Genomic DNA, 27,912 nt, shown 5'->3' on the forward strand with positions numbered 1-27,912 from the left:
AAAGAGTTTGAAAAAATTGCTCCTTTCTCAACTTTGCAGTTTATGTCACATTGGAATGAATTACTTTTGGGATGTTTGAAAAAACTGACTTGCAAGTTCATTTGACTATGGTGTTTTGTTTTGTTTTGATTTTTGGTGTGTATGTGTGGGGAGAATTCATTTATTGCTTACTCAGTTTCTTCTTCTGATTTTAGGTTATTTAAATTATCTGTTTTTCTGTTAATGTAGGTATTTGATATTTTCTTAAATATCCACTATACCTAAGTAATCAGTTGACAAATAGAGAATAGTTTCTGATAGTTCTCTTGATTTTATCTTCAATTGTTGCAAATTCTTTTTCAGTTTTGATTTAATTTCTCTTTAAAAAAATCAGACTAGCTATTATTTACTTTTTTTTAATGTTTTATTTATCAATTCATTGGTTCTTTGGCTTTTAAAAAAAAACTTTTATTAATATCATCTTGATATTCCAAATGCTTACTTTGTTGTTTAACTGGAATTTTTCTAATTAACAATAAATACACACAGATAATTTCCTTGATATATTCTTTTTCTCTTTTGTTGATCAAAACAATTAGAAAATATTTTTTGGGTCTATTTCTATAATGCTTAATGAATGAAATTGGCTTTGCTACCAACACATCTTAGTGCTTCCTTACATTAGCACTGAGAGGGAAATAGTATAACTACTTCCTTAGGATATCCTTAGATTTTGTTTCCTATCATTTTTCAAGGAGGAAATAGAGGTCTGGAAAAATGAACTACCTTGTTTAGAGTTACAGAACTAAATAATGTTAGAGACAATATTCAAACTCAGGTCTTCTAATTCAAAGCTCTGTGATCTTTTTATAATACTTTGTAATAAATACATAGTTCTTTATTATACATTTTCAGTTCAATAAACATTCATTAGGCATCTACTATGTGCAATGCACTGTGCTAGATACTGAGCATAAAAAGATTAAAAATGTTTAAGAAACTTAAGTCTGATGGGAAGGGATATATGAGAAACATGGATAAATAGAATAAGTAGAACGTGAAAAGACAAAGATGAGATCTTACCTAGCAATTCACAAAGAACATATTCTATCTAAAATATGGAAGGATTGCAATAGGTGTCAAAGAAGATAGTAGTACACTGATGAAATCAAGCATTATTAAAGTACTGAAGATATATTTATTAATCCATGATTATTGTTTTTAGTACTGAAAAAGGGCTCAGAGATCATTAAGTCCAATCTTTATATCTTATAGATAGGGAAACTGATGTTTGGATAAGGAACACAGGTTCACAGATTTGGAAGTGTAAGAGAACCTTCTCATTTTATAGATGAGGAAGATGAGGACTAGGAAAGTTAAATGACTTTCCCAGGTTCTCTTTGTCAATAAGTTTTAAAAAAACCTCAGGATTTCAATCTGGGACCTATACATACACACCAGTACAAATCTTCCAACACTCTTCATATTGCTCATACAAAATATTCTCTAGGGGAATTAAATGATCCAATGTCACCCACAGCTATTAAGGGTCCCAGTTGGGATATAAATCTAGACTTCAAAAATACAAATCCAGCATATTCCCATCATATCACACTGTTACTATCAGAAGAGACTAAAAGAAATGCAAGAGAGGGTATCAGGCTACCATTAGAATTATATTCTACCTTTGAATGATCAAATTAGAAATCTATGTGCTCTATGATAAGATAATAAGACTTTGGCTAATAAGATTTCAACACATTCAAAGATGTTCATAGGAGCCAATCAGCAGGCAGCCAGACACTTGAATTGCTGATTTTTCTGATTATCTCAGTTCTAGAACTGACATTTTAAAAGTCCGAATTTTTATAATAACCAAATAATATTCAATAGCCTTTTCCCATTTTGTCAAATGTTTGAAAGCTAATCACAGGGCACAAAAATCCAAGTATTCTTGTTTTTATTGGTATAGAACACCTAGTAAAAAAGCTTTAGTACTTACAGACCAATGTTACCTTTAACTTTGCTGATAAAAATGTTGAATGAAGGGTATTCTGTTATCAATTGTAGGTTGGAAGGGAGGAAAAAAAAAAGGAAATCAAATGTTCAGGTGATTAAGGATAGGAAGGGACCCCCGGCCAGAACTGCTTTGTACTTTCTAACATTATTTCACTTTTCTTTTGCTAAAAGTTACTTTAATTAAAAAATTTGGTATTAAAAATGCAAATAGAAATTATACTGGGCTTGGGAGTTGGAGAATCTGATATTGAATATCAGCTCTATAATTCAATAACTATGTGACCTTAGAGTATCACTTAGCTTTTCTGGCACTCAATTGTTTCAATTGTAAAGTGAAAGATTTAGACTAGACAAACTCAAAGGTCACTTCCCATCTCTAGCATTAACGGTCTATTTTATAAGATGCTTTCCAGTTCTAATATTATGTAGTCTAAGGCTCTTTTCACTACTAACATTTTATGGTTTTTGTTTTAACGTTCTATGTACTAAGTTTCTTTAAGCTCTCCCATTCTATGTTCTTGTCCCTTCCTTTCTAACATTTTAAGTCTATGATCTAAAATACAGAGTAAAATCAACGCTAGAAAGTGAACTAACCACTAGGTGTCACCCCAGGAGAAAAAATACTAAAGGACACATTTCTAAGAACTTAGCTTTTTCATCTAATTATTTCTATAAATATCAAATATTTAAACAACAAAATATTAGGCAATTAAAATTATCTATCAAATGAATGTTTGAAAAAGAAAATAATAAATTTTGACAGTTTTCCTTCAGCAACAATATTTACAAATGATGCTAGTTCAACCTGAATTTGTCAAGAAACACTACAGATTAGAAAAATTGGATTTTAAAAGGAAACAGCTTAAGATCTTTTTTAAAAAAATTTTTCTTCCTCTTGAGTTGAAATACCCTCAAGTTGTAGTGATTGTGAGCCTTGTGTGAATCATTCTTTTGGAAAACAGATAAAAGACTTCAATCCTACATGGTATAACAATAACTTTGCAGATTATAATAGTATTTTATGATTTACAGAGAGCTTTCTTGATAATAATCCAATGGGGGAAGGCAATACAAATATTATTAATCAAATTTTACAGATGAGGAAAGAAAAATTTAAAGTTATAAAGTATCCTTTCCATGATCAGACATCTACTAAGTTTCAAAGTCCATTCCAAAAAAGCACAGGATTTAGAATAAGATCTGAATTTCAGATTTAGTTCTTCAACTAATTAGATTATATAGCTTTGGGGAGTTTTTTTTTTCCCTCTTCAGTCTTAGTTCTCTAATGTGTAAAATGGGTATATCACTCACTACTTTCCTTTCCAATCTCACAAGATAACTGAAAAGATCTAATAGGATAATATCTTCAAAGTATTTTGAAAATACAAAGAGATGTATAAATATTCATCAATGTCATTGTTACTGTTACCTACATGAAATTAAAGCTCCCAAATTATGAACTATAAAAATTATAAAAGATATTTTCCTATTATAAGAATTTCTGTACATTATAAACTCTTTAAGGGAAGAGATTATTTTGTTTTTTTTGTAATTCCAGCACTCAGCAAATGGCTTGTATATGGAAGTTTCTTAATATATAAATGTTGAATTAAATAAAATCTAGAAGACTCTCAGAAATGGAACTCTTAGATTAGGGAATTCAAGGACCACAAATTTCCTCTAAACCTCTGAGTCCCCTCAAATGACTTTGTAAACCCAATGTAAGCATTTATATTTATTCAATGTCATCTTTTTAGATTTGTCTCATTCAAGCCAACTGAAATGGTTTTGCTCCCACTTCTGTAAACCAACATGTTAACTATCCATTCTCATGTGATCATTCACAAATTTGATGGGCATGACAAAAATTTTGAATAGGACAGGCTAAAGGAATAAAGTCTTAACATTGCAATCCTTTCAATTAACACTGAGCTAAAATTAAATATTCTTTGGGTGTGGTGGCTCTACTAGAGTTTAATTCTCCTAATTGTCTAAACTTGCCAACTTCTATTTTCTCTACAATTATACTATGAGAGTGTTTGTCAAGTAACTGGCTGAAATCCAGGTCTACTATATTTACACTATTCCCTCATCTACTTTATCTAATATTCTTTTAAGAACAGAAATGGGCTTTGTCTGCTCTAGCTTGTTCTTAATGAACCCATACTGGTTCCTAAGGATCACTACATACTATTGTTAACTTTGGAGGAGAAAGCAAACTATGAATAAAATTTATATATATATACATATATATAATAAAATTTATATATATACATATATATATATATATGTATATATATAAAATACATGAAAACTATGCATACCAAAACACTAGGGCAGCCTTTCAAGTGGGAAGAATCCCACAGTTTTAACTTTTAGACATCACAGAAAGTGATTTATGTTCCTAGATCCCAGAAAAGTAGGTAAGGATACTCTACCACACGACATCCTATTTTTAAAGGTATATTTTGAAATCATTCAGCTAAGTGAAATTATATCACTTCAATGTCTAGCATGTTATAGTTTTTATTTTTGCTTACTGAATTAAAGATTCAGAACTAGAAAGGACATAGGAAGTCAACTAGTCCAACTTGTTACTCAAAATTATAGTGAAATCCATCTTTGATATGATTTAGCCACAGACTGATTACTATCTATGCAAGGATTTTTGAAGGCAGTTTATTCAACTATAAGAAAATAATTTTATTTTCATTTAGATATCTGTTTATCATTTGGACACTCTATTCTTACAATCTCCTAGTCCAATATTTCTCTGAACTGTTTTGTGACATCCAAATGACTGGTGTTATGCTAAAGACAGTACAAGATACGACAAGTCATACCAAGGTAGACAATCTTTAAGAACGTGCCTGGCCATGGACTATGGGTTCACCTCCTGCACCCTGCCAGAGATAGAGGAACTCGTGCCCAGAATGCTAGTTATTAGGAAATGATATTTCTTTTTGGCCACAGCAAATTATTAAAGAACTACTACAATGCAAGGTGATTATGATGTTTTGTTAAATTGAGGATCACAAATCTTCAATAGTATTCTTAAGCTATGGTTTATGTCCTTGATATCATCAAATTTCAGACTAATCGAAAACCCTAATGTGACTAAAACAGTCACTTCTTCCTAATTTGTGTTCCATGTCAGGGATGCAATCCTAATGAGCAGGAGACACAAAGAGTAAGTGGTGATCAATGAGGTACAAGTATTTCTTCTGCATTATCCTTGTTCTTGCAATGTCAATGAATCAGTTTAGCAAAGATAAGTGGTATTGTGAAGTGAGTTTCTCCTTATTTCAATCAATTGCTTATGATGTGCCAAGCACAGTGGTCCGGCAGGAGATACACAGATAGAAGTAAAAACGTCTTTGCCTTCGAGGGGCTTACATTCTCAGTCCAGCAAGCTAGACAACATGTGGATATGTACATGTGTACTGGTGCATATCTGTGCCTGTATACAGGCCATGTACATATTTGTATATATAGATACACACATAAAAAGTTAACTATAAGGTGATTTTCAGGGGAGGCAATAACAGCTTAAAGGTTTGGGGAATGGCCTCATGTAGAAAGTGCCCTGAGACTGAAGGAGACTAGGGATTGTAAGGGACAGAATTGTAAGGACAGCAGAGTACATTCAAAGCATGAAGGGACAACCTATGCCAAGATATAGAAAAGAGAGACGGTATGTGGAAGTATCACTGTGAAAAACAAGGTCGGTTTGACTGGATCAAAGACTGCATTATGCAAGGGTATATAATAAAACTAAAAGGAGGGGGTGATACTGGGTGGTGATAGCAGGTAAGTGGCACAGTGATTAGGGTGCCAGGCCTAGAGTCAGAAAGACATGCGTTCAAATCTATCTTCAGATGTGTATTAGTGGTGTGACCTTGGGCAAGTCATTTACCCTCTATCTGGCTCAGTTTCCTTTTTATAAAATGGAATTCATAATATCACCCCATAAAGTTGTGGTGAGGTCCAAGTGAGGTAATATTTGTAAAGCACTTATTGGGTCTAGTACATGGAAGATGCTTATTTTCTCCTCATTCTACCCAGACAGGTTTTAAATGTAAATAGAGGAATTTGTATAGAATCCTAGATGCTTTAGGGAGAGTTTGTCCTCAGAACTGAGCTTTAGGATGTACTGCAGAACAGAGAGTTACTGCAGTGAGGTCACTAAGTGACTACTGAGATCGTCCAGATAAGAGGTGGGAAGAGCCTGAGACGAGGGATTAATTGCATCAGTAACAAGAAAAGAACAGATGAGAAAGATGCTGTGGAAGTAGAAGTAACAAGATTTGGCTGGCTACATGCAGTAAGGAGGAATAAGAAGTGGCAAGGATGATTCTGAGGCAGGAGCCTGCAGGATTGGAACAATCATGATGCCCTTAACAAAAACATGAACATTGGGAAGGAGAGTAGAATATTGAGGAATGAAAATGAGTTTTGCTTTGGACTTGGTAAACGGGAGATAACTATGGGTGACTGAAAGAAAACTGTCTTTGAGGTAGTCTCAGTGCTCATTAGCGAGGTTGGGGAATATAGTAAAGATCATGGAAATCATTATGAGACTTGATGAAGTCACCAAGAAAGTAGGTAAATAAAGGAGTTATGTTGTATACCTATAATTAAGGGAATGAAATATGAATGATGAAACAACAAAGGATACTGAAAAGTGAGGAAAAGGTATAAAAGAACCGATAAAAACCCACAGAAGAATGTTTATCTAAAAGGAAAAGGTTCTCAAGAATGTCTAATACTGCAGAGTGGTCAGGAACAGTAAGGCCTGAGAAAAGATTATCAAATTTGGCAATTAAGCAATTGTTCTAACTTTGAAAAGAGTGATTTTTCTCTTGAGTAATACAGTTGCAAGGCAGATTGCAAAGGTTTGTGGAGCAAGTGAGAGAAGTGAGGGAACACTGATGAATGAGTTTCTTATTATTGAAGGTGGTCAGGCAGAAAGTGGATATTTTTTTTCTAGAGGATATTACAAAACATATTTATGTTTCACACATAATTGAACTTCATTTAACATCTAACATCCTAACTCACTTTATATTTTTTTCTCTAATATCTTATGTTCTTAACCCATTTTAACACCAATATTCTATATTCAAATAATTTCTGTTTCAAAACTCTTTCTAGGTCTAATTTTCTATGTTGTAAAGTCTCTTCCATATCTATCACTGTCATCGTCGCCATCGATGACAAGACGACATTATCATCACCATTTATTTATTTGTTATGTAATTTTAAGACTTCCAAAATACTTAAAAGATATTATCTCACTTAATCCTCCCAACAACCTTGTTAAGTAGATGTTATTATTATTTCATTTTACATATGAGTAAACTAAGGATAAGAATTGTTCAATGACTTTGCTAAGACTACACATGTAGTAATTGTGGGAGGCAGAATTTGAATTCAGGTTTTTCTGACTCGTGTCACCTCTCTTCTACGTCATATATCTTCTCATACAATTTAAGATTGAATGAGTTTATGATTACAATTGAAAACATTTATGCTGTGATTTTTGCTTTGAAAAGATGTGTTAGTTTTATTTAGATTTCATGATATTGACAGGCATCATGATATGAGTTGAGCATTCAAGAACCTAGAAGTATATGAAGAGCAGATGAAGAATGATTGCTCTTACTTCTGAATCTACAAAATGGATTTACTAAAATTTGCAATTTCCTAGCTTACTAGATTGTTGCTGTGAAAAGTATTTTCTAAAGGATGTAGTGTTATAGGAATGTGATCTATAATTATTAATACAAAGGGGGTAAAGCCAGAAAGTTTCTCTTTCAGCTTATTTATTCTCTCTAGGAGGAGAATTTGGGAAATTTTAGGAAAATTTGAAAAACTTATTGTCCCCTCACTTTTCACTCCTAAACATTTAGACCTCTCACAGTTCTGTCTTCAAAACTGAAGGTACATGATTTGCAGATGAACAATTAAATTATTTGTCTCTTCCTGTTCTTTCTAGCCATTAAAAAACCCCACTCTTAACTTGTTAATCTCTTACACCCATCAGAGCTGCACACATGCTGCTACTCCAAGGGTTGCCTGGCAACGAGCAGGAGGCGTGTCAGAGAGCAAGAAAGACCCAAATAAATGAACGGAAGTCTGGGCAACCGCTTGACATGGATAAAGGAGGTTTTTTTTTTTTTTTTTCACTCCACATTGGACTGCCAGGAGGGTTTAGATTTGTCATTTGTATGGAGAAGAAAGAAGTTGGCTGTACTTATATTTTTCAGGGTTTCACACCTGATGTTCCCCTGAGTACTCATAAATAAACAATGCACACCCATTATTTGGAAATTCCCGCCGCCGCCCCCCCCCCCCCCCCCCCCCCGAATGAAGAAACATACAAGTCTTTGGATAGGATAGCATTTGTTTGTTTTTGCCAATACATATTCATACAAAGTGTATACACTTATAAGTCCACACAACTTACTGACTGTTCAGGGGGAGAGAAGATTTCAGAACATAGATTAATAAAATACAAAATGTTAGAGCAAAAAGGGATTTTAGGACATGCTACGTAAAAACACAATATGGTAGAGTTCACAGGCACATTGACATGCCAAATGATTGAGTTCGAACTTACCTAAGAACAGAGAGGCCATTAGCCTTTTTCCTTGTCTATAGTAAATGGAGGGCAGTGGACTAAGTATATATCAAAGAATTAACACCTATAGTGCCCTTGTCTTTAAATGATTCCAGCTATAAACTACCAAGCCACTGGACTGGATACAAGATTGCAAATGTCTAGTAGGTAAAACAATGATAGGTGGAGATAAGATTAAAACCCAAATCCTCTGTAAAAGTTGAAGGTCTGAGGGCAACCATGAGTCTTTCAGTCCTGGTTCACTGAACTACCTATTTTCCCTTCAAAGTTAAAATTTTAAAAGCTGTGTTGTTATGATGGGGTAATTCAGAAACCCCAATGGCTAACTTAAGCTTCTGACTGGCAAGACAAGGCATGCTTATTAGTTGTAAAGTCCAAATGTACCAGAATAAACACTTCATCTCTAAAAACAAAGTGGCCACTAGAATGGTCCCTGAGTCATCTGTTTGATTGGTATCTGTCTACCACCTAGACAGCAGGTAAAACAATCAGCAATGAAGACTCCATGGTTTGTCTTACACTTAGATGCAAATAAATAGTTTCATTTCAGGGACAATAAGAAGTTTCCTGGATCAGCTCTGATCAGCATGCATGACTTTGCTATATCACTTTTTATCACTGCTAGCCTGACTTCTAGGTCTCCCACAATGTGACTACAACTTAACTTTGTAACATTGTTTCACTTTATTCTTTCACTTCTTTTAAGGCCCACCTTAGCTTTCCCAAAATCTTCTAGCCCCACAATAAAAGGGATCTCTCTCGTCTCAGATGATCCAGAACACATGAATCAGAATTCGTTTGCAATTACTTCACTAATTCTTTGTATTACAGTTATATGTGTTCTTGTCCCTTATTAGAATTTAAGCATCTTAAAAGTAGGGACTAGGTTCTTTCTTTTTAATTCTAGCACTTAACACATAATGTTGGTTGAATACATTTTTAAAAATTCCTTTCATGGAATTTGTCCTTTAAAATGTTTCAATCAAAATAGTGTTTTCTCAGAAATCAATTAAGGCGGTAAGGTGGTCTATGGTCATTTCATATCTTTCTGCTCAAACGAGATTGTAATTTCTTCAAGGGGAGAAACCAACTTAATATATATAGTTTGGTACTAGTTATAAGTACTTTTGGATTTTCCCTATTTCCTAACACAGTATTCTACATAAACAAGGAAAAAGCTTAGTAAATAAATATGGTAGAATTGGAATTGCTTAAGAAACAATAAATTTATACTTAATACCTGTATCCTGAACAGGCAATGAGAATGGACAATGAACCAGGTATAGAACTGAATAGGAGAAAGAAGCTAGTCTGGGTTGTATTTGGGAAAATGCAGTGTGTTTTCAATGATCTCAAATAGTATAATGTCAAAAAAGCTCTTCCTTGAAACAATAGCAGTCTCCTGTTAATGACACACCACAGTCTTGGAAGAATTAACAATACAAATGATGTAAAGGGAAATAGAAAGATGACTGACAACTTACAGTAGGACATGGAATAAAAGAGCAGGTCATATAAGGAAAAGAAATAGACAGTGGAGCTCCTCTCAATTCTAGAAGATCCTAAAAGAATGAAATGAAGTTCTCCAATGCATTGGAGGTATCTAAGATAGAGGATTTATAGAAAAACATAAAGAGAAAGGTTATGGGAGGGTTGTAGTATGCATAAGAGGAAGAAATCCCCACATCAGAGGAATCATACATCCATCAAAGAACCAAAGTAACAGTGGCAGAAAGCTCTGAAAATGGCTCAGAAAATGGCAAACTTAATTCCTATTTTTATCCAAGGGTCAGAGAGATTCAGGAAATTTCCCAAGACCCATATGACAAACAAGTCTTTTAATCATGAATGAATATGACGATACAAACTATGTCAAGAAGCTACTTACAGGTTCAATTTTCAATGCATTCCTGTAACTTCCAAAAAAAGCAGCCTGTGCCTTTAGAAAGGCTCTAGCGACACCATCCCCAGTTGTGGTAGAGACCTTCTTTAACCTGTTCTTCAATGAAGAAACCTATCAATAAAGAAAAGGGAAGTATAAGTCAAGTTGATCAAAACTTTGATCAAAAATCCCAGATGACCAACAATTTTTTAATGATATTATGAAAGCTCAAAGGTATCATCAAGAGTGGGTAGAGTCTACATATTTCATAGTATTGTAGAATGTCAGAAGGGACCTAATAAGCACACACAGAATGTTGGAGTTGGAAGAAATTGAAGTCAGTCAACAAGGATTTATTAAGTGCTTACTATCTGCCAGATATTATGCTATATGTTAGGGATACAAAGAAAGGCAAAAAACAGAACTACCCTCAAAGAGCTTACATTCTTATTGTTCTGACCCTATTCATTAAACAAAGAAACCAAGACTCAGAGAATTTAAATGAATTAAGATCATTTGTGTATTAAGTGTCAGTAACTTCCATAAAGACTATTCTTTCTCAGGAGAAAATGAGATTTCATGATTCATGATGAAATGAGATTGCAGGTCCTTATTTATTGATTTCTTTTATATTGCCCTCAAATATGCTCAAGTTTTTCCAATCTTTAAAACAAACAAAAATTCAATTTCCCTCCCCCAAATCCTAGAAAAAGCTATTTATACTAGATGCTTCCACTTCCTTCAGTACTTCTCAACTCATTTCTATCTGGCTTCCAATCTCATGACCCAATTGAAATGATTCTTTCAATGTTACCAATGGACTGTCTCTGTCTCAGAAATTGCCCAAAGTCACAAAGCTAATAACTCTCAAGTGTCTGAGGCCAGATTTGAACTTTAGTCTTCCTGATCCAGGGGAAGTATGCTATCCAGTGTGCCACTTAGCTTCTCTCCCCCATCTGCCCTGCCCCAATATTCTCTTAACTGCTAAATATGATGTCTTTTCTTAGGCCTTATCTTTTTTGATCTCTTCACAGGTTTGAAGCATAGTTATATATTCTTCTTGTCTATCCTTTTTTCCTCTCTGTCACAAAAAAATGACATTACCCTCTTCAGGTTCTTCTCTAACTTATGTGAACACTCTTTAATTTTCCTTGATGGAACATTATTCATATTATGCTCCCTTATTTTGGATGTTCCCCAAAGCTATATTCTAGGTTTTCTCTTCTTTCTTGATGAGCTCACAATCTGAATCAAACTACCTTACATTTACTTTCTTTATATTTAACTTATATATGCTTTTATATATACTTGCTGCCACTCATAAGAATATAAGCTCTTTTTAAGTTGATGATTGCTTAACTTTTATCTTCATATTACTTGTACCCAGGGCAGTATATGGCACCTGTATACTGGTGGGCATTAATAATTTTTTAATTTATTAAATGGACCTAATACATGGCTAAATTCTGTCATAGCTTTACCTGTTTCATTTAGTTTAATAAAAAGAGCTCCTATTTCTATAATACTCTATAGTTTTAAGATACACTCCTTGATCATTATACACTTCAACAACAATACTATATGAGGATTCTGATGGAAGTGGCTATCTTCGGCAATGAGAGGATCCAAATCAGTTCCAATTCTGTTCATCAAGGATGAACAGAACCAGCTACATCCAACGAAAAAACACTGGGAAAGGAGTGTGGACCACAACATAGCATTTGTACTCTTTCTGTTGTTGTTTGCTTGCATTTTTGTTTTTCTTCCCAGGTTATTTTTACCTTCTTTCTAAATCTGATTTTTCTTGTGTAGCAAGATAATTGTATAAATATATATATACACATATATTGTATTTGGAATATAATTTAACATTTTTAACATATATGTGACTGCCTGCCATCTAGGGGAGGAGGTGGAGGGAAGGAGGGGAAAAGTTGGAAGAAAAGTTTTTCAAGGTCAATGTTGAAAAATGCATATGTTTTACCAATAAAAAACTATAATAAAAAATAAAAATAAATTAGAGGGTAAGTAGTACAGCAATCATTATTCCAATCTGAGGTAGAAAAAGGGACCTTAGCATATAGACAAGAGAAAGGAGTTACATTAAAGATCATTTAGTTCCACCTACTAATTTCACAGAGGAGAAAACTGAGGCTCAAGACCTTTGAGTCTGAATCTAGTATTCTATCTCTAAATCTAGGATGCCATGTAATGTTACATGGATAGAGATCAAATCTCAACCAAGACTGGGTTGGTAAATCCTGAATGGGATGTCTTCTTGAGCTGCGAATACAGTCAACATAGGCAAACAGAAATTGATAAGAGCCAAAAAGATAGGAAGAGTCCTAGGAGCAAAGTTAAGGAGTCTGGCTTGAATGGAAGAAACTCTTCCATTATTTATTTGTTTATCTGTTTATTTATCCATTATTTATATGTTATTATTTGTGACACTTCTAGAGAAAATGACTTGTTGTGGTTGTATGGATAGAGACTCTGAATGAACATTGAGAGTAGATAGAAAACTATATTGGTAAGAAAAATATTATCATTATGTAAAAGATACACTAACTCACTGATTAAAATTGTAGGAGTCTTAGAAGATCATCTAATTGGACTCCCTGATTTTGTTTTTTATTTATTTCAATTTTGAACTTAAACCCTTAATTTCCCAACAGAATGAAAAATGATCAAGAACTCTAGTAAAAATTATCATATGAAACTTCTTCAATTCTAGACTACAGAAAGAATCAGCCAAAAGCCCAAGAGAGTAGGAAATAGGAGATAGGGCTACAAGTAAAACCGATACCAGTTCAATGTCTGTATGACCAGAGACAGTCAGGAACAAGTAGCCAATTTGTTTACTTTCTTTTATTTCTATTGTCTAGGGTCCTTGAAAAATAATTTGTTCACTTCTGATTTTCATACTAGGACTACTTTCACTATCTTTCAAAAAATTAAAAGTTAATCTTTTTTCATTTATCATTAAGCAGACTGGCAGGAATATGTCACCCTGTATTGTATCTTGAACTTCTTTGCTCTTCAGAAAACATTATTCCATTTCCTCCTCAAGTTTCTGGTGGATATTGAATAGTTTTGTATTCCTTATATCATTTTTCTTATTATGGTTTTCAGATTTATCCTCCCACCCTGGACTGTTGAGTTCTTTGGAAAATTTACAACCCTTAATTTGCCTATCTTTGTGATTAGTATATATTTTGCTTATGTGAAAATCATATGTTCTTTTAACATTATTTCTTTTAGATTCTCTTAAGATTGTTTTATTTCTATACATTTGCATTCCTGATTAGTTGTTCTCTCTTATGTTTCTTAAGTGAGATTTGCCAACATGGACGCAAGCTCTTGAGTAGGACTGCACAGCTTTGCCAAAATGTGGCACTTGGGGAAAAGGGAATGCTGAGTGAGCAAGTTAGGGATTAAATATTAGCATTTTCTGCTGTTCATCATTTTTTGTTTGTTCTTACTTGGTTAAGATTCTTGGTATACTAGACTATGAAGACACTTGAAACTACTTAATCACTTGTGAATAATTACTATTTTAGAGAAGTGTGAGAGGTTGTAAGGATTGGAAAAAATGTCTAATCCTCCATCTTGCTGATCAAGTGACTAGTACATGGCATTAAAATAGAGAGGAATTGCTTGAAATGTACTAAAATATTGATAAACAAATTTCACTAGTTATAAGAAAGAGCTTCATACAGCTTTTTGTTCATGATGATCTTAACTCCACAGCATTATATTACTGACCAGTGAAGAACAATTATTAAAAAATAAAACAAACTTTACCTCTATGCCTAGATTAGATGTTATGAAATGAAGTAAAGGAACTACTAAAATCTGAAGGAAAAGTTGAAGAACCTGAGATTACTTATAGCAAACTCCTGAAATTAAATATAATAATGTGTCAAAATATTGCTAATATTGCAAATCACTTAAAAAAGGAGATAGGCCCAGTAAGATGATTTCAGAGAGGCATGGAGTGACTTACATGAACTGGTGCTAAATGAAATAAGCAGAATCAGGAGCTCATAATACATGACAACAACAAGATCATATGATGATCAATTCTGACGTTCATGGCTCTTTTCAACAATGAGATGATTGAGGCCAGTTACAATGATCTTGTGATGAAGAGAGCCATCCACACCCAGAGAGGACAGGGGGAACTGAGTGAGGATCACAGCATAGCATTTTCACTCTTTTTCTTGTTGTTTGCTTACATTTTATTCTCTTTCTCATTTTTTTCTTGTGCAGCAAGATAACTATATAAATATATATACATATATTGGATTTAACATATATTTTCATCATAGTTAACATATATTGGATTACCTGCTATCTGGGGAGGAGGTGGGGGGAAGGAGGGGAAAAGTTGAAACAGAAGGTTTTGCAAGGGCAGTGCTGAAAAATTACCCATGCATATGTTTTGAAAATAAAAAGCTTTAATAAAAAAAAAATTTTTTTAATGAGATAGGCCTACTTAGACTGGAATTCCAAAAGTCATTCTTGAGTTTGACATCATGAATCCAACTAGTAGATTAACTATATAAAAAGAATAACTTAAAAAACCTGGTTATATGCTATAGACATGATAAATAAATATATTCTCTCACAGTGTATGACACAAAGTATCAAAGCATTATCAAGTTTGCACACACTATTACTGTGATAACATGGAATTCTTCCAGCCTTCCCTTTCCTTTCCCCTAGGACCAAATGATCCCAGAACTCATTTTTCATGGTCTAGTAGTGAGATCTTCCATCACAAGGGACACTCTTCCCATTCCTTCTCCCAGTCTAGGACATCTAGAATCCATTTGAGCTGCTTGATTGTTCACAGTCAATGGATGAAATAGGAATCACCACCCCTCCAATAAGATAGAAAATCAGCAGGTTTTTCTACCTGTCCTGCAACTACATATTCAAGTCCTCCTGGTCTTATTATCTGCCTTGCTCCAAGACTTTCTAGACTCCATTCAACACTATCATTCATTTAGTGTACTGATCTAAATCCAGTGATCCTCTGGCACTGATATCTAACAATAGCACCCACCCTATAACTGAGTTTTCTTTTATGTGTTATCTCCCTCAATTAGAGTATGAGCACCTTGAATGAAGGTATGACATATCCTCAATTATATCCATATCCTCAATTAGAACTATGGTGGGCATTATTATTTTTTATTCATCAATTCATTCATGTTGAAAACCACAGAAATAAAGGAATATTGATACATACTAAACATGATAATGTGAGAAATAATTTTAGAGATTTAGTGAAACTATAGAAAGGCAATAGAAGATTACATAAATATCTAGTTGATTTTTAGAATAAAAAACTTATACACCAAACTGCCCAAATGTAAATAAAAAAAGAAACATGATATGGAATCCAGAAAGCAAAATTATATCAGAAATTGTAGAGTAATTTAACTGGAAATAAAGTCAAAAGATTAGAGATATAAGGAGTCAAAACAATGCATAGAACAAAATAAATAATTCAATATCAATAAAACTTTATTACAGAGGCTACAGAGGCCAGGGAGAAACCTAAAAGAAAGATGTGAAATTCTAATTTTCTTTTTGGTTACAAAAAGTGAACTGGATCAAATAGAAAATATAATGAAATAGAGAATATTATATCAAGTGAAGTGACAAACTCTACTTTCTCTAAAAAAAAAAAAAAAAAAAAAAAAGGAAAACAACATACCTAAGTAAATACTTAAATAATGGTACATGAAATTATTAGGCCTTTTAAAAACATAGTCTTCCCCATTTCCCCTTTACTATTTACCTTTTTATGCTTTTCTTGAATTTTATATTTGAAGATCAATTTTTCTGTTCAGCTGAAATGACTGAAAATCCCCTATTTCATTGAATGTTCATTCCCCCCCCTCCCCTGAAAGATAATGCTCAGTTTTGCTGGGTAGTTGATTCTTGGTTGCAGTCCAAGTTCCTTTGCCTTCCAGAATGTGATATTCTAGGTCTTTGATCTTTAACATGGAATTTACAAGGTCCTTAGTAATCCTGATTGTGGTTCCTCAGGATTTGAATTATGTGTTTCTGGAAGCTTGCAGTATTTTCTTCTTTATCTGATAATTCTGGAATTTAGCTACAATATTACTTGGAGTTTTCATTTTTGGGTCTCTTTCAGAAAGTGACCAGTGGATTCTTTCAATGATCATTTTATCCTCTAGTTATAGGATATCAGGGAACTCTTCCTTGATGATCCCTTGAAAGATGTTATTCAGGCTCTTTTTTTGATCATGGTTGTCAGGTAGTCCAATAATTCTTTGATTATCTGTCCTTGATTTATTTTCCAGGTTAATTGTTTTTCCAATGAGGTATTTACATTTTCTTCTATTTTTTCATTAAAATTTTTTTTGACTAATTCTTGATGTCTCATTGAGTCACTTACTTCCATTTGTTCAATTCTAATTATAAATGAATTATTTTCTTCAGTTAGCTTTTTTACTTCCTTTTTCATTTGGTCAATTGTGCTTTTTTTTGCGAGAGAGGGGGAAGGGGAGGGAGGGAAGGGCAGGCAATTGGGATTGTGACTTGGTCAGTTTCACAGAGCTAGTAAGTATTAACTGTCTAAGGCCAAATTTGAACTCAGGTTTTCCTGACTCTAGAGCCAGTGCTCTACCCACTGTACCATCTAGCTGTCCCTGGCCAACTGCACTTTTAAAGGAGTTGTTTTGTTAAGTAGGCTTTTCCGCCTCCCCCCCCCCCCTCCCCATTTGACTTATTCTATTTTAAGTAGTTGTTTTCTTTTTTCCCATTTCATCAAATTTATTTGTTAAGGAGTTGTTGTTTTCTTCAGTCAATTTCTGAAACTCCATTTCCAAGCTTGGCTTTCCTCCCAAAACTTTTATAATTCTCCTGCATACCTCTCATTTCTTTCCCTCATTGTTCTTCTATTTTTCTTTTAAGATTCTTTTTGAGTTCTTGCAAGAGAGCATTTTGAGCTTGAGACCAGTTTATATTCCCCTTTGAGGCTTTACTTGTAGACATGTTGCCTTTGCTGTCCTCTTCTGGATTTGTGTTCTGATTGTCACTGTCTCCATAGTAGTTTTCTATGGCCAGGGCTTTTTAAAATTTTCTGCTCATTTCAAAAAGGTAAGTTCTCCTCCTAAGGCACAGGGGAAACTGTCTCAAACTTTTTTTGCAGGGGGACAAGAGCCTCTCACTGACTTCCTGTCTCCCTTGCTGCACTGGATTGGCCTCTTCTGCCAGGGTTTGGGAGCTCACAATTTGCCTTCTGTGGTTGTGTTGGAGGTGTCACAGTTGGCCTGCTGATCCACCACATAGTAGCCAATGCTTTGGCTCCCACTAGATTTACTGTTTTGGGTTTCCCTACACCCAGTACTACACCTATGATGGGCCAATTACATAGACCTCTCCTGAAGTCCTTCCAAGTTATACCTGAAAAATTATTACACTCCAAATGTTTGTGGCTTCTGTCACTCCAAAATCCATTCAGAGGCTTGATTTAGTATTGATTCTGAGAGAAGCTGGGGAGAGCTCAGGCAATGTTCTGTCTATTCTCCACCATTTTGGCTCTACCCCCGCAAGAGTTTTTAGGAAAGCTCCTTTTCTAATATAATCCTATTTTCCCAAACAAAAGGCCTATGTATTTACTACAAATGATGAGAATAATATTGATTCCTTCAAATAAAGGTCAATTGTATAGTTGCATACTTTATGAGGAAACTCGTAGCCAAAACCCTAAACTTGGGAGTCAGTTTTGAAATCCTGCCCAAGTCACTTATTAGTTTTGTAACCCTGGACAAGTCACTTAACTTTTCTCAGTCTCAGTTTTCTTATCTATAAATAAGAAGGTAATGAATACTTAATAAGAGTATAATAACCTTCTTGTGAAAATCAAATGAGATAAAATGTTTAAAGTTTTATAAAACTTTAAGAATCATATAAAATTTTATTCATCTTATTCTTCTTAGATAATGTTTTCACAGTCTTTATTACTAGAACAAATTCCCCACAAACACAAATTAGAACTACATATTTGCAAAGTAGGAAAAAATAGTATTCCAAAAAAACTCAAAGGAATTCATTATAGATTTGATTACTACCATTACTGATTAGTGCAAAACCTTTGATTAAATTCCAAACTCAATGTTTAGTCATGTACTGCAAATGTAAAATAGATCCAAGCCTAATGAGAATACTAGGACATCTGATGTCCACATGGAATACTACTGCCTATTTAAAGCACACCAGTAATAAAGTAAAACAACAAAAAACCAATTAAGATAAAATGTGGCTTTTTTTCTGGGATAGAGTTTAAACCTGCTCTGTATAGCTTTCAATTCATTATCATCATCCTTGAACAGAATTGAGCAAAGCCTTCAAGTCAAAGAGGAAGTTGTACTAAAAAATAGTTTCAATCACTTGATATAAATGGTTAACATAAAAATATATGGCTCCATTCACTGAAAAACACAACAAATAGTAGCTTCTTCATCTGGTGGAAACTTTAACCAAAGATATTAAAAATATCATTTGGATTCAACAATTATAAAACTCTTCATATGTGCCAAATAAGAAGACAGACTCAATGCTTTGTGCTTGAACTTGGATTGAAATTAAATGAATGGATCAAAGTAATATTTCCAAACACCTAGATTTTTCCAAAAAATGTACCGAGAACTAGGCCATCAAGGAGAAAGATATGGCTACATATGTTAAGCGTTTGACTAGTATCTTGAAGTCACAGCTTAGTAGGAAGAACACATTTAGAGCAATTAACACCTACATAATACCACTCTTAACATATACTTTTGGAATAGCAAATTGGATCACAGTAGATCTAAAAGGTATCTAAACAAAAAGCTGTACAATGTTAATGAAACTGAGGGCTCAATATCCCAAGGCTGTTATAGAAAAAAAAAAAGGGCACGACAAGTTAAAAATCTACAGAAATACATTTGGGGGACAGACTCCCCACTTCACAATAAAGACGAACAATAGTGTATATGCCACTAGATTTTCTGAAAGTAACCACAAATGATTTATTTCTGGATAGAGCCTAAGAAATAGCTAAGACACAAGAATAAAACCAACAGGGTTTTTTATGGTGATGTCCACAGGAATTGTGGTAGAAAAGAAGGATAAAGATCATGCAACATATCACCATAGGTTGCAAAAATTTAACATCTACTGGATAGCTAAAAAGACATGATCAGGGGAGCTATCAATCTATACCTGAAACTTACTATTCTTTGTAAAGTAATGGGCAACAAATCTCTGTGCTACAAAGAGGTAAGGAGGGAATACACATTTATTTAAGCACCTGCTATGTGCTAGGCACTATGCTAAGTACTCTACCAATCTTTTCTTATTTGATTCTCACAACAACTCTACAAGATAGGTCTTTTATTAACCTCATTTTACAGTTTAGGATACTGAGGCAAACATAGCTTAAATGATTTGCTCCAGATCATACAGCTACAAAGTATCTGAAGCCAGATTCAGACTAAGGTTTTTCTGATTCGAGGTCTAATGTTGTATCCACTGTACCACCAAGTGATTTTATTTGTCTAAGAAACTTAATGGTGAATAAACTATCTACTAATTTAGATTAAATGAAAACTCTAAAATATCCTTGAAAATTCAGCAAATAAACTATATTGATCCAAAATATAGACACCTAACAAAGCTAAAGACATTATCAGTAAAACTAAGATAAACATAGAATCTAATACTTCTCCCCCACCCCCCACCTCCCTGCCCTCCCCAGATTTCTAGCTGATATAAATGAATAGAGCCTTGAGTCTGGAGTCACGAAAACCTGAATTCAAATTTGACACCAGACACTTAATAGCTCTGTGACCTCAAGTCAAGTCACATAACCCTGTTTGTTTCAGTTTTTTCAACTTAAAACAGGGATAATAACAGCATCTTCTTTGGCGGGTTCTTGTGAGAATCAATTTGGAGATAAGATTTGGAAAGTACGTGTACTTGGCACATAAGGGGCTCTATATACTTACTCCCTTCCTCCTTACCCTTTGACTATGCAATTGAAAAAGGCAATTATTTTAACCACTAATATAAGTCTGCAGAACTATAGAAGAATACTAGCAGAATAATAATGCCTCATGACTGTATTAAAAAATATGAGATAAGAAATATTAAAATTTACATAGTCCCTTAAGGGGGGCGGGGAAGCACTTTATAAATTTAATTTGTTTCTTACCACAAATCCATTGTGTAGGTAATATAGGTATTATTATTGCCAGCTAAAAAGGGAAGAACATGGGGCTCAGAGAAGTAAAATGACTTGCCCACAGTCACAAAGTACTGGAGGAGAAATCTGAAACTAAGCTTTTGACACCAAAACCAGAACTCTTTTCATTATGTTATACTGCCTCTTTGAATCTCTATTTCAAATAGAATCCTCTACAAACATCTCTTATAAAATCTATTTAGCCTTTGCTTAACTATCTAGTGATGGAGACAGTTGTAATTGTTGGAAAGTTTTCTGATAACTAAATATGCCTCCCTGTAATTTCTACTGTCTACTTCATGCTTTATTTTTGGTTCTAAAAATAACAAAAATTAAAATCTTTTCCTTATGACAGCCCTTTAAATATTGATGATAACAATTAAATCCTCATGTCTTCTTTGTGTTAAATGTGAAATTCCTCTGCAGTATAATTTTAAGTACCTCCCTCCCAACCCTACTTAATCTCCTTTGGACATTATTTTACCAATGTGTTTTCATAAGACATAGAGGCCCAAAATGGGCAAGACACATCAGATTTTGTCTGTTCAGGGTAGATGACAGATAGCATAGTATCTGGAATAACTCTTCCAGTCTGGACACAATTCTATTAATGTAACCTAAGAGTACATTAATTCACTTCGCTCCCTAGTTACACTGTTGATTCATGTTGAGTTTGCAGTCCACTAAGATCTCAGGTTTCTTCCCCCTCTAGAACTACTATGCTACATTTCACCCATTAAGATTTTTTAAAAAGCCAACAGTAGAATCTGTGGTATAACAGAAAGATTATCCTCTAGGTATTTAGTAAGTTGCCCCTCAAAAAGCAGACATAGGCTGCTGGAAGAATTGTACATTAATTCTTTTTAAATTCCATCTTATTAGATTTGGCCCATATTTCTAGCTTGTCAAAATCTTTTTTGACCCTGATTTCATCATCTGACATACCAGCTTTTCTTTCCAGTTTCATTTAGTATCCTATCCCTCAGGAGACTCAGCCTCTCAGGTCCATCTAGGGCACAAATTATGTGTAATTACTCTTTAACTCACGTTCCTATCTCATGCCTCCCACCCCTAACACACATGAATAAGGTTTTTTGTCTTTTCCTTTTAGCCACTAGAACTTTGAAATTTCTGAAGAGATGACAACAGCATACTATTGTTAGTGACAGAATTTTCTTCAAAAGAGTGAAGGAATCAAAATTTTAAAATAAACCATTCCCATATTAATGTTTAACTTGCTTTGCTGAGCTCCCAAGGGCTCTAGTCCAATCATTATTAAACGGGTCTGTCGGCAGCAATTTTGGGGAGTTGGAAATATTAGCTTATAAGGTACTCCTTCTTTTAAACAGGTTACAGAAGTGGAGCTTAGAGGCAGTCTAAATTAAACTTGTAAATGTCAGTAAGTACATAGCTACAAGAAGGTAGGTATTAGACTGGATTACAAGTCAGGAAACCTGAATCCAAGTTCTGGTTCTACCACCAACATGGTGTAACTATGGGCAAGTCATTATCCAGTTCCTAGGCCTTAGCTTCTTTAATGTACTGTAGTGGGAATAACACTGGCTTTGAACTCTGCTCTCCAAGACTAGAGAGCAGATGGTGCAATGGAATGGACATCTAACTTGGAGCTAAAGTAAGCAGGCTTAATCCAGGTTCTGACACTTTGTGTGGCCTTAGATAAAATCTTAAGTTTTTAGGGCCTCAGTTTCCTCTTTTATAAAGGAGTTGGACAAGATGACTTTTAAGGTCTCTTCTTGTTGTAAATCTGCAGTCCTATGACTTATTGATATTTATTGTTCCTTTTGTCACTAAAATTTAATATTCTTTTGTGTAAAATGGAAATAATCATCACCATCTTTTTATGAGAATCAAATGAGATCATGGGTGTAAAGTACTTTGTAAAATATTAATGTTAGGGAGCATTACTATCATAAATAAGTCTTATTATGTAAATGCACATCTAGTAGTTGGGGACTTTGTTTTTGTTGGGATTGTCTTTCTGGAATTTAGTGTTCAAAAGGATAATGGTCATTCATTTGACAATGATTTATTAAGTTCCAATTGTGCATATACACAATGTTAGATACTAAAAGAAATCGAAAACTCAGTCCCTAACTTTAAGGAGGGTAGTTAGGAAGACGTTGCTTAATAGTCTTCTTACTCACTAACATTTTAGTTCATATTATACTTATTTGTATATATGTTTACTTCCCCAACTAGATCATAATCGCTAGAGGTAATGACCTGACCTTGAACTGCTATTATAAACTCTTCTATTTCTCAAAAAAAAAAAAAATCTCCACAAAAATCACTTGTTCTACACTTCATTATTAACTATAACCTATTTAGGGTTATCCTTAGATCAAGTCAGCTAACTAAATACTATATGAAGATCAGAGAAGTTAGATTTGGAAGGATCTCTGAAATTCATTTAGTCTGGCTTCTTCATTTTAAAGACTGCAAAATTCATCTTTAAGACCCAGAGAAATTAAGTACATCAGTTCTATTATAATACTTATTTTGAAAATGCAAAATTTGTTCCACTGTGATTGAAATATCAAGGGAAGGATTTGAGCATAACATGGATATTATATTTGGTTATATGAGATTTTGTCTGCAAGAAATAGTGAGAGAATATGAAAAACTATACTATTTCACAATAATTCACAGACTACAAACCTAACGTGCACTTTCTCAAGTAAATGTTGGGTATTTTTCAAGGTAAAATGCTATATTTATTGTATATCCTCTGGTGCAATAGGAGTTGTGGATAGAGAAAGGCTGGATGATTTCAGAGAGGCTTGGAGAGATCTACATGAACTGAAGATAAGTGAAATGAGCAAAACCAGGGGATCATTATACACGGCAACAAGAAAATTATAAGATGATCAATTCTGATGGACACAACTATTTTCAACAATGAGATGATTCAAACCAGTTCCACTTGTTCAGTGACGAAGAAAACCATCTACACAGAGAGAGAGAGAGAAAGAGGACTGTGGGAGCTGAGTGTGGACCACAACATAGCATTCTCACTCTCTCTGTTGTTATTTGCTTGCATTTTGTTTTCTTTCTCAGTTTTTCTTTTCCTTCCTTCTTGATCTGATTTTTCTTGTGCAATAAGATAACTGTATAAATACGTATACATATATTGGCTTTAACATGTATTTCAACATATTTAACATGTATTGGGTTACCTGCCAGTTAGGGGAGTAAGATGGGGGGAAATTTGGAACAAAAGGTTTTCAAGGATCAATGTTGGAAAAATTGCCCATGCATATGCTTTGTAAATAAATAAATAAAAAATAAAAAATAAGATCTCTTTGAGATATAATCCTGATAGAAACACTGCTGGATCAAAGATTATGGAAAGTGTGATAACTTTTTGAGCATAGTTCTAAACTGCTCTCACAATTCCACCAACGATATATCCATGTCCCAGTTTTCCCATAGCCCCACCAACACTTGTCATTATCTTTTCCTGTCATCTTAGCCAATCTGACAGGTGTGTAGTGGTATTTCAGAGTTGTTTTAACTTGCATTTCTCTGATCAATAGTGATCTGGAGCACCTTTTCATGTGACTACAAATAGTTTCAATGTCTTCATCTTAAAATTGCCTATCCTTTGGTCATCTATCAATTGGAGAATGGCTTGAACTATTATAAATTTGAGTCAATTCTCTATATATTTTAGAAATGAGATCCTTTGGATGTAAAAATATTGTCCCAGTTTATTGCTTCCCTTCTAATTTTGTCTGCATTAGTTTTGTTTGTACAAAAACTTAACTTAATATAATCAAAATTATCTATTTTGTGATCAATAATGATCGTTAGTTCTTCTTTGGTCACAAATTCCTTTCTCCTCCACAAATCTGAGAGGTAAACTATCCGATGTTCTTCTAATTTGTTTATTAATTTGCTTTGTTATGTAGTATCATTCTTTATGTCTAGATCATGAACCCATTTTGACCTTATGTTGGTATACGGTATTATGTGTGGCTCTGTGCCTATTTTCTGCCATACTAGTTTCCAATTTTCCCAGCAGTTTTTGTCAAATAGTGAATTCTTATCCCAAAAGCTTGGGTCTTTGAGTTTGTCAAATACTAGATTGCTATAGTCAATGAATATTTTGTTCTGTGAACCTAAGCTATTCCAATGATCACGTTCTCTGTTTCTTAGCCAGTACCAAATGGTTTTGATGACTGCTGCTTTATAATATAGTTTTATGTCTGGTACAATTAGGCCACCTTCATTTGCTTTTCTATTCACTAATTCCTTTGAAATTCTTGACCTTTTGTTCTTCCAGAGGGATTTTACTGTTATTTTTTTCTGGGTCAGTAAAATACTTTCTTGGGAGTTTGATTGGTATAGCACTAAATAAGTAGATTAGTTAGGGAGTATTGTCATCTTTATTATATTTGCTCAATCTATTCAAGAGCACTTGATATTTTTCCACTTGCTTAGATCTGACTTTATTTGTGTGGAAAGTGTTTTGTAGTTTTGCTCATATAGTTCCTGACTTTCCTTTGGCAGATAGATTCCCAAAAATTTTATACCATTGACAGTTATTTTAAATGGAATTTCTCTTTGTATCTTTTGCTGTTAGGTTTTGTTAGTGATGTATAAAAATGCTGATGATTAATGTGGATTTATTTTGTATCCTGCAACTTTGCTAAAGTTGTGAATTATTTCTAACAGTCTTTTAGTTGATTCTCTAGTGTTCTCTAAGTATACCATCAGATCATCTGCAAAGAGTGAAAATTTGGTTTCCTCCAGACCTACTCTAATCCTTTAATCTCTTTTTCTTCTCTTATTGCCAAAGCTAGCATTTCTAATACAATATTAAATAGTAATAATGATAGTGGACAACCTTGTTTCATCCCTGATCTTAATGGGAATGGTTCCAGTTTATCCCCATTACATATGATGCTTGCTAATGGTTTTAAATAAATGATACTGACAGTTTTAAGGAAAAGTCCATCTATTCCTGTACTCTCTAGTGTTTTTATTAGGAATGGCTGTTGGATTTTATCAAATGCTTTTTCTGCAACTATTAAGATGATCATATGGTTTTGTTAATTTGGTTACTGTTATAGTCAATTATGCTAATAGTTTTCCTAGTATAAACCCTATTTGATCATAGTGTATTATACTGGGGATGATTTTCTGTAATCTTTTTGCTAATGTTTTATTTAAGATTTTTGCATCAATATTCATTAGGGAGATTAGTCTATAATTTTCTTTCTCTGTTTTCATCTTATCTTGATAGGAGTCCTTTATTCCCTATTTTTTCAAATAGTTTATATGCTACTGGAATTAATTGTTCTTTAAATATTTGGTAGAATTCACATGTAAATCCATCTGGTCCTGGGGTTTTTTTCTTAGGGAGTTGATTAACAGCTTGTTCTATTTCTTTTTTTAAAATGGGACTATTTAAGTAATTTATTTTCTCTTCTGTTAATCTGAGCAATATATATTTTTGTAAGTATTCTTCCATTTGACTTAGGTTATCAAATTTATTGGTATAAAATGGGGCAAAGTAACTTCTAATAATTGCTCTAATTTCCTCTTCATTGGTGGATAGTTCTCTTTTTTCATCTTTGAGACTAACAATTTGTTTTCCTCTTTCCTTTTTCTAATCAAATTAACTAAAGGTTTATTTATTTTGTTGGTTTTTTTTCATAAAACCAACTCTTAGTTTTATTTGTTAATTCAGTATTTTTTTCTTAGTTTTAATTTTATTGATCTGTCCTTTTATTTTTAGAATTTCAAGTTTGGTATTTGATGGGGAGGGAGGTCTAATTTTTTTTTCCTAGCTTTTTTGGTTATAAGCCCAATTCATTGAGCTTCTCTTTCTCTCATGCAAGTAAGCACCTAGAGATATAAAATTTCCCTTATTACTGCTGTGGCTGAATTCCACAAATTTTGGCATGTTGTCTCATTATTGTCATTCTCTTGGATGAAATTTTTGTGTCTATGATTTGCTGTATACCCATTCATTCTTTAGGATGAAATTATTTAGTTTCCAATTACTTTTTGGTCTATTTTCACCTGGCCTTTAGTGAATGTAATTTTCATTGCATTGTGATCTGAAAAAAATACATTTACTATTTCTGCCTTTCTAAATTTGATTTTGAGGTCTTTACGTCCTACACATGGTCAGTTTTTGTATAGGTTCCATGAACTGCCGAGAAGAAAGTGTACTCCTTTCTGTCTCCATTCAATTTTCTCCAATGATCTATCATTAGTATTCTATTTACCTCTTTAATTTCTTTATTTATTTCGTGGTTTGGTTTATCTAATTCTGAGAAAGCAAGATTGAGATCTTGCATTATTATAGTTTTGCTGTCTATTTCTTCTTGTGTCATGGGCCAGAACTCTGTACTTGAAACAAGAATTCTTACAAAGTGTTAATTCAGTGGAATTGATAATACAATGGTTACCTAGTTTCGCATGGTGATTAATAGTTCTCTAGTTTAATACAGGTACTTAGTACTTAATATAATTCTACAAGATTGACACCTATTCTACAAAATTCACACTTATGATAATGTAATTATAATAAAGTATGTAAGCTGGGACAAACTCAGCCAGTTCATTCATTCTATCTCACACCACCATGGTGGCAGACCTGTCCTCCTTCACTTCTCCACTGAGACCAAGGCCTGTCTGAGCCAGAGACAGATCCAGAAGGGGACTGGAACAGACTTGGGGAAGACAGTGTCTGGAGGCTGGAGCACAAGCTCTCAGACTGAGACAGACTTCAAAACAGAGACCATCATGGTGGTCCTCCTGCATCCTCCACAGAAACCAAGACACATTCCACAGGACCTCAAGAAAGCTAGCCCAGGCCCCAGGCAAGGAGACAAGACTGTGAAGGAGATAATAAAGAATTTGGACTTTAACACCTGGATATTCTCGTGGTGATTACTCCAAGACCTCAAACCAAAGACCTCCAGAAAACCAACCAGAACACTACATTCCTACAACTCTCTTAACTTCTCCTTAAGGGAAATTAGATGCTATACTACTTGGTGCATATATGTTTAGTATTGATATTGTTTCATTATCTATGCTACCCTATAGCAAGATATAGTTTCCTTTCTCATCTCTTTTAATTAG

General features: G+C 33.8%; 1 protein-coding gene across 6 annotated transcripts in view; it reads right to left on the bottom strand.

The window, feature by feature from the left end:
• DENND1A (DENN domain containing 1A) overlaps positions 1–27,912 on the bottom strand; it is a 687,683-nt gene that overhangs the window by 183,741 nt on the left and 476,030 nt on the right. For all 6 annotated transcript variants that reach the window (XM_051979612.1, XM_051979615.1, XM_051979613.1 and 3 more), the window contains one exon: positions 10,530–10,655. In XM_051979612.1, the coding sequence (XP_051835572.1) occupies positions 10,530–10,655 (126 nt within the window). The remainder of the gene's footprint in view (positions 1–10,529; positions 10,656–27,912) is intronic.

This window comes from Antechinus flavipes, chromosome 2 (assembly GCF_016432865.1).
Source record: "Antechinus flavipes isolate AdamAnt ecotype Samford, QLD, Australia chromosome 2, AdamAnt_v2, whole genome shotgun sequence".
NCBI lineage: Eukaryota > Metazoa > Chordata > Mammalia > Dasyuromorphia > Dasyuridae > Antechinus > Antechinus flavipes.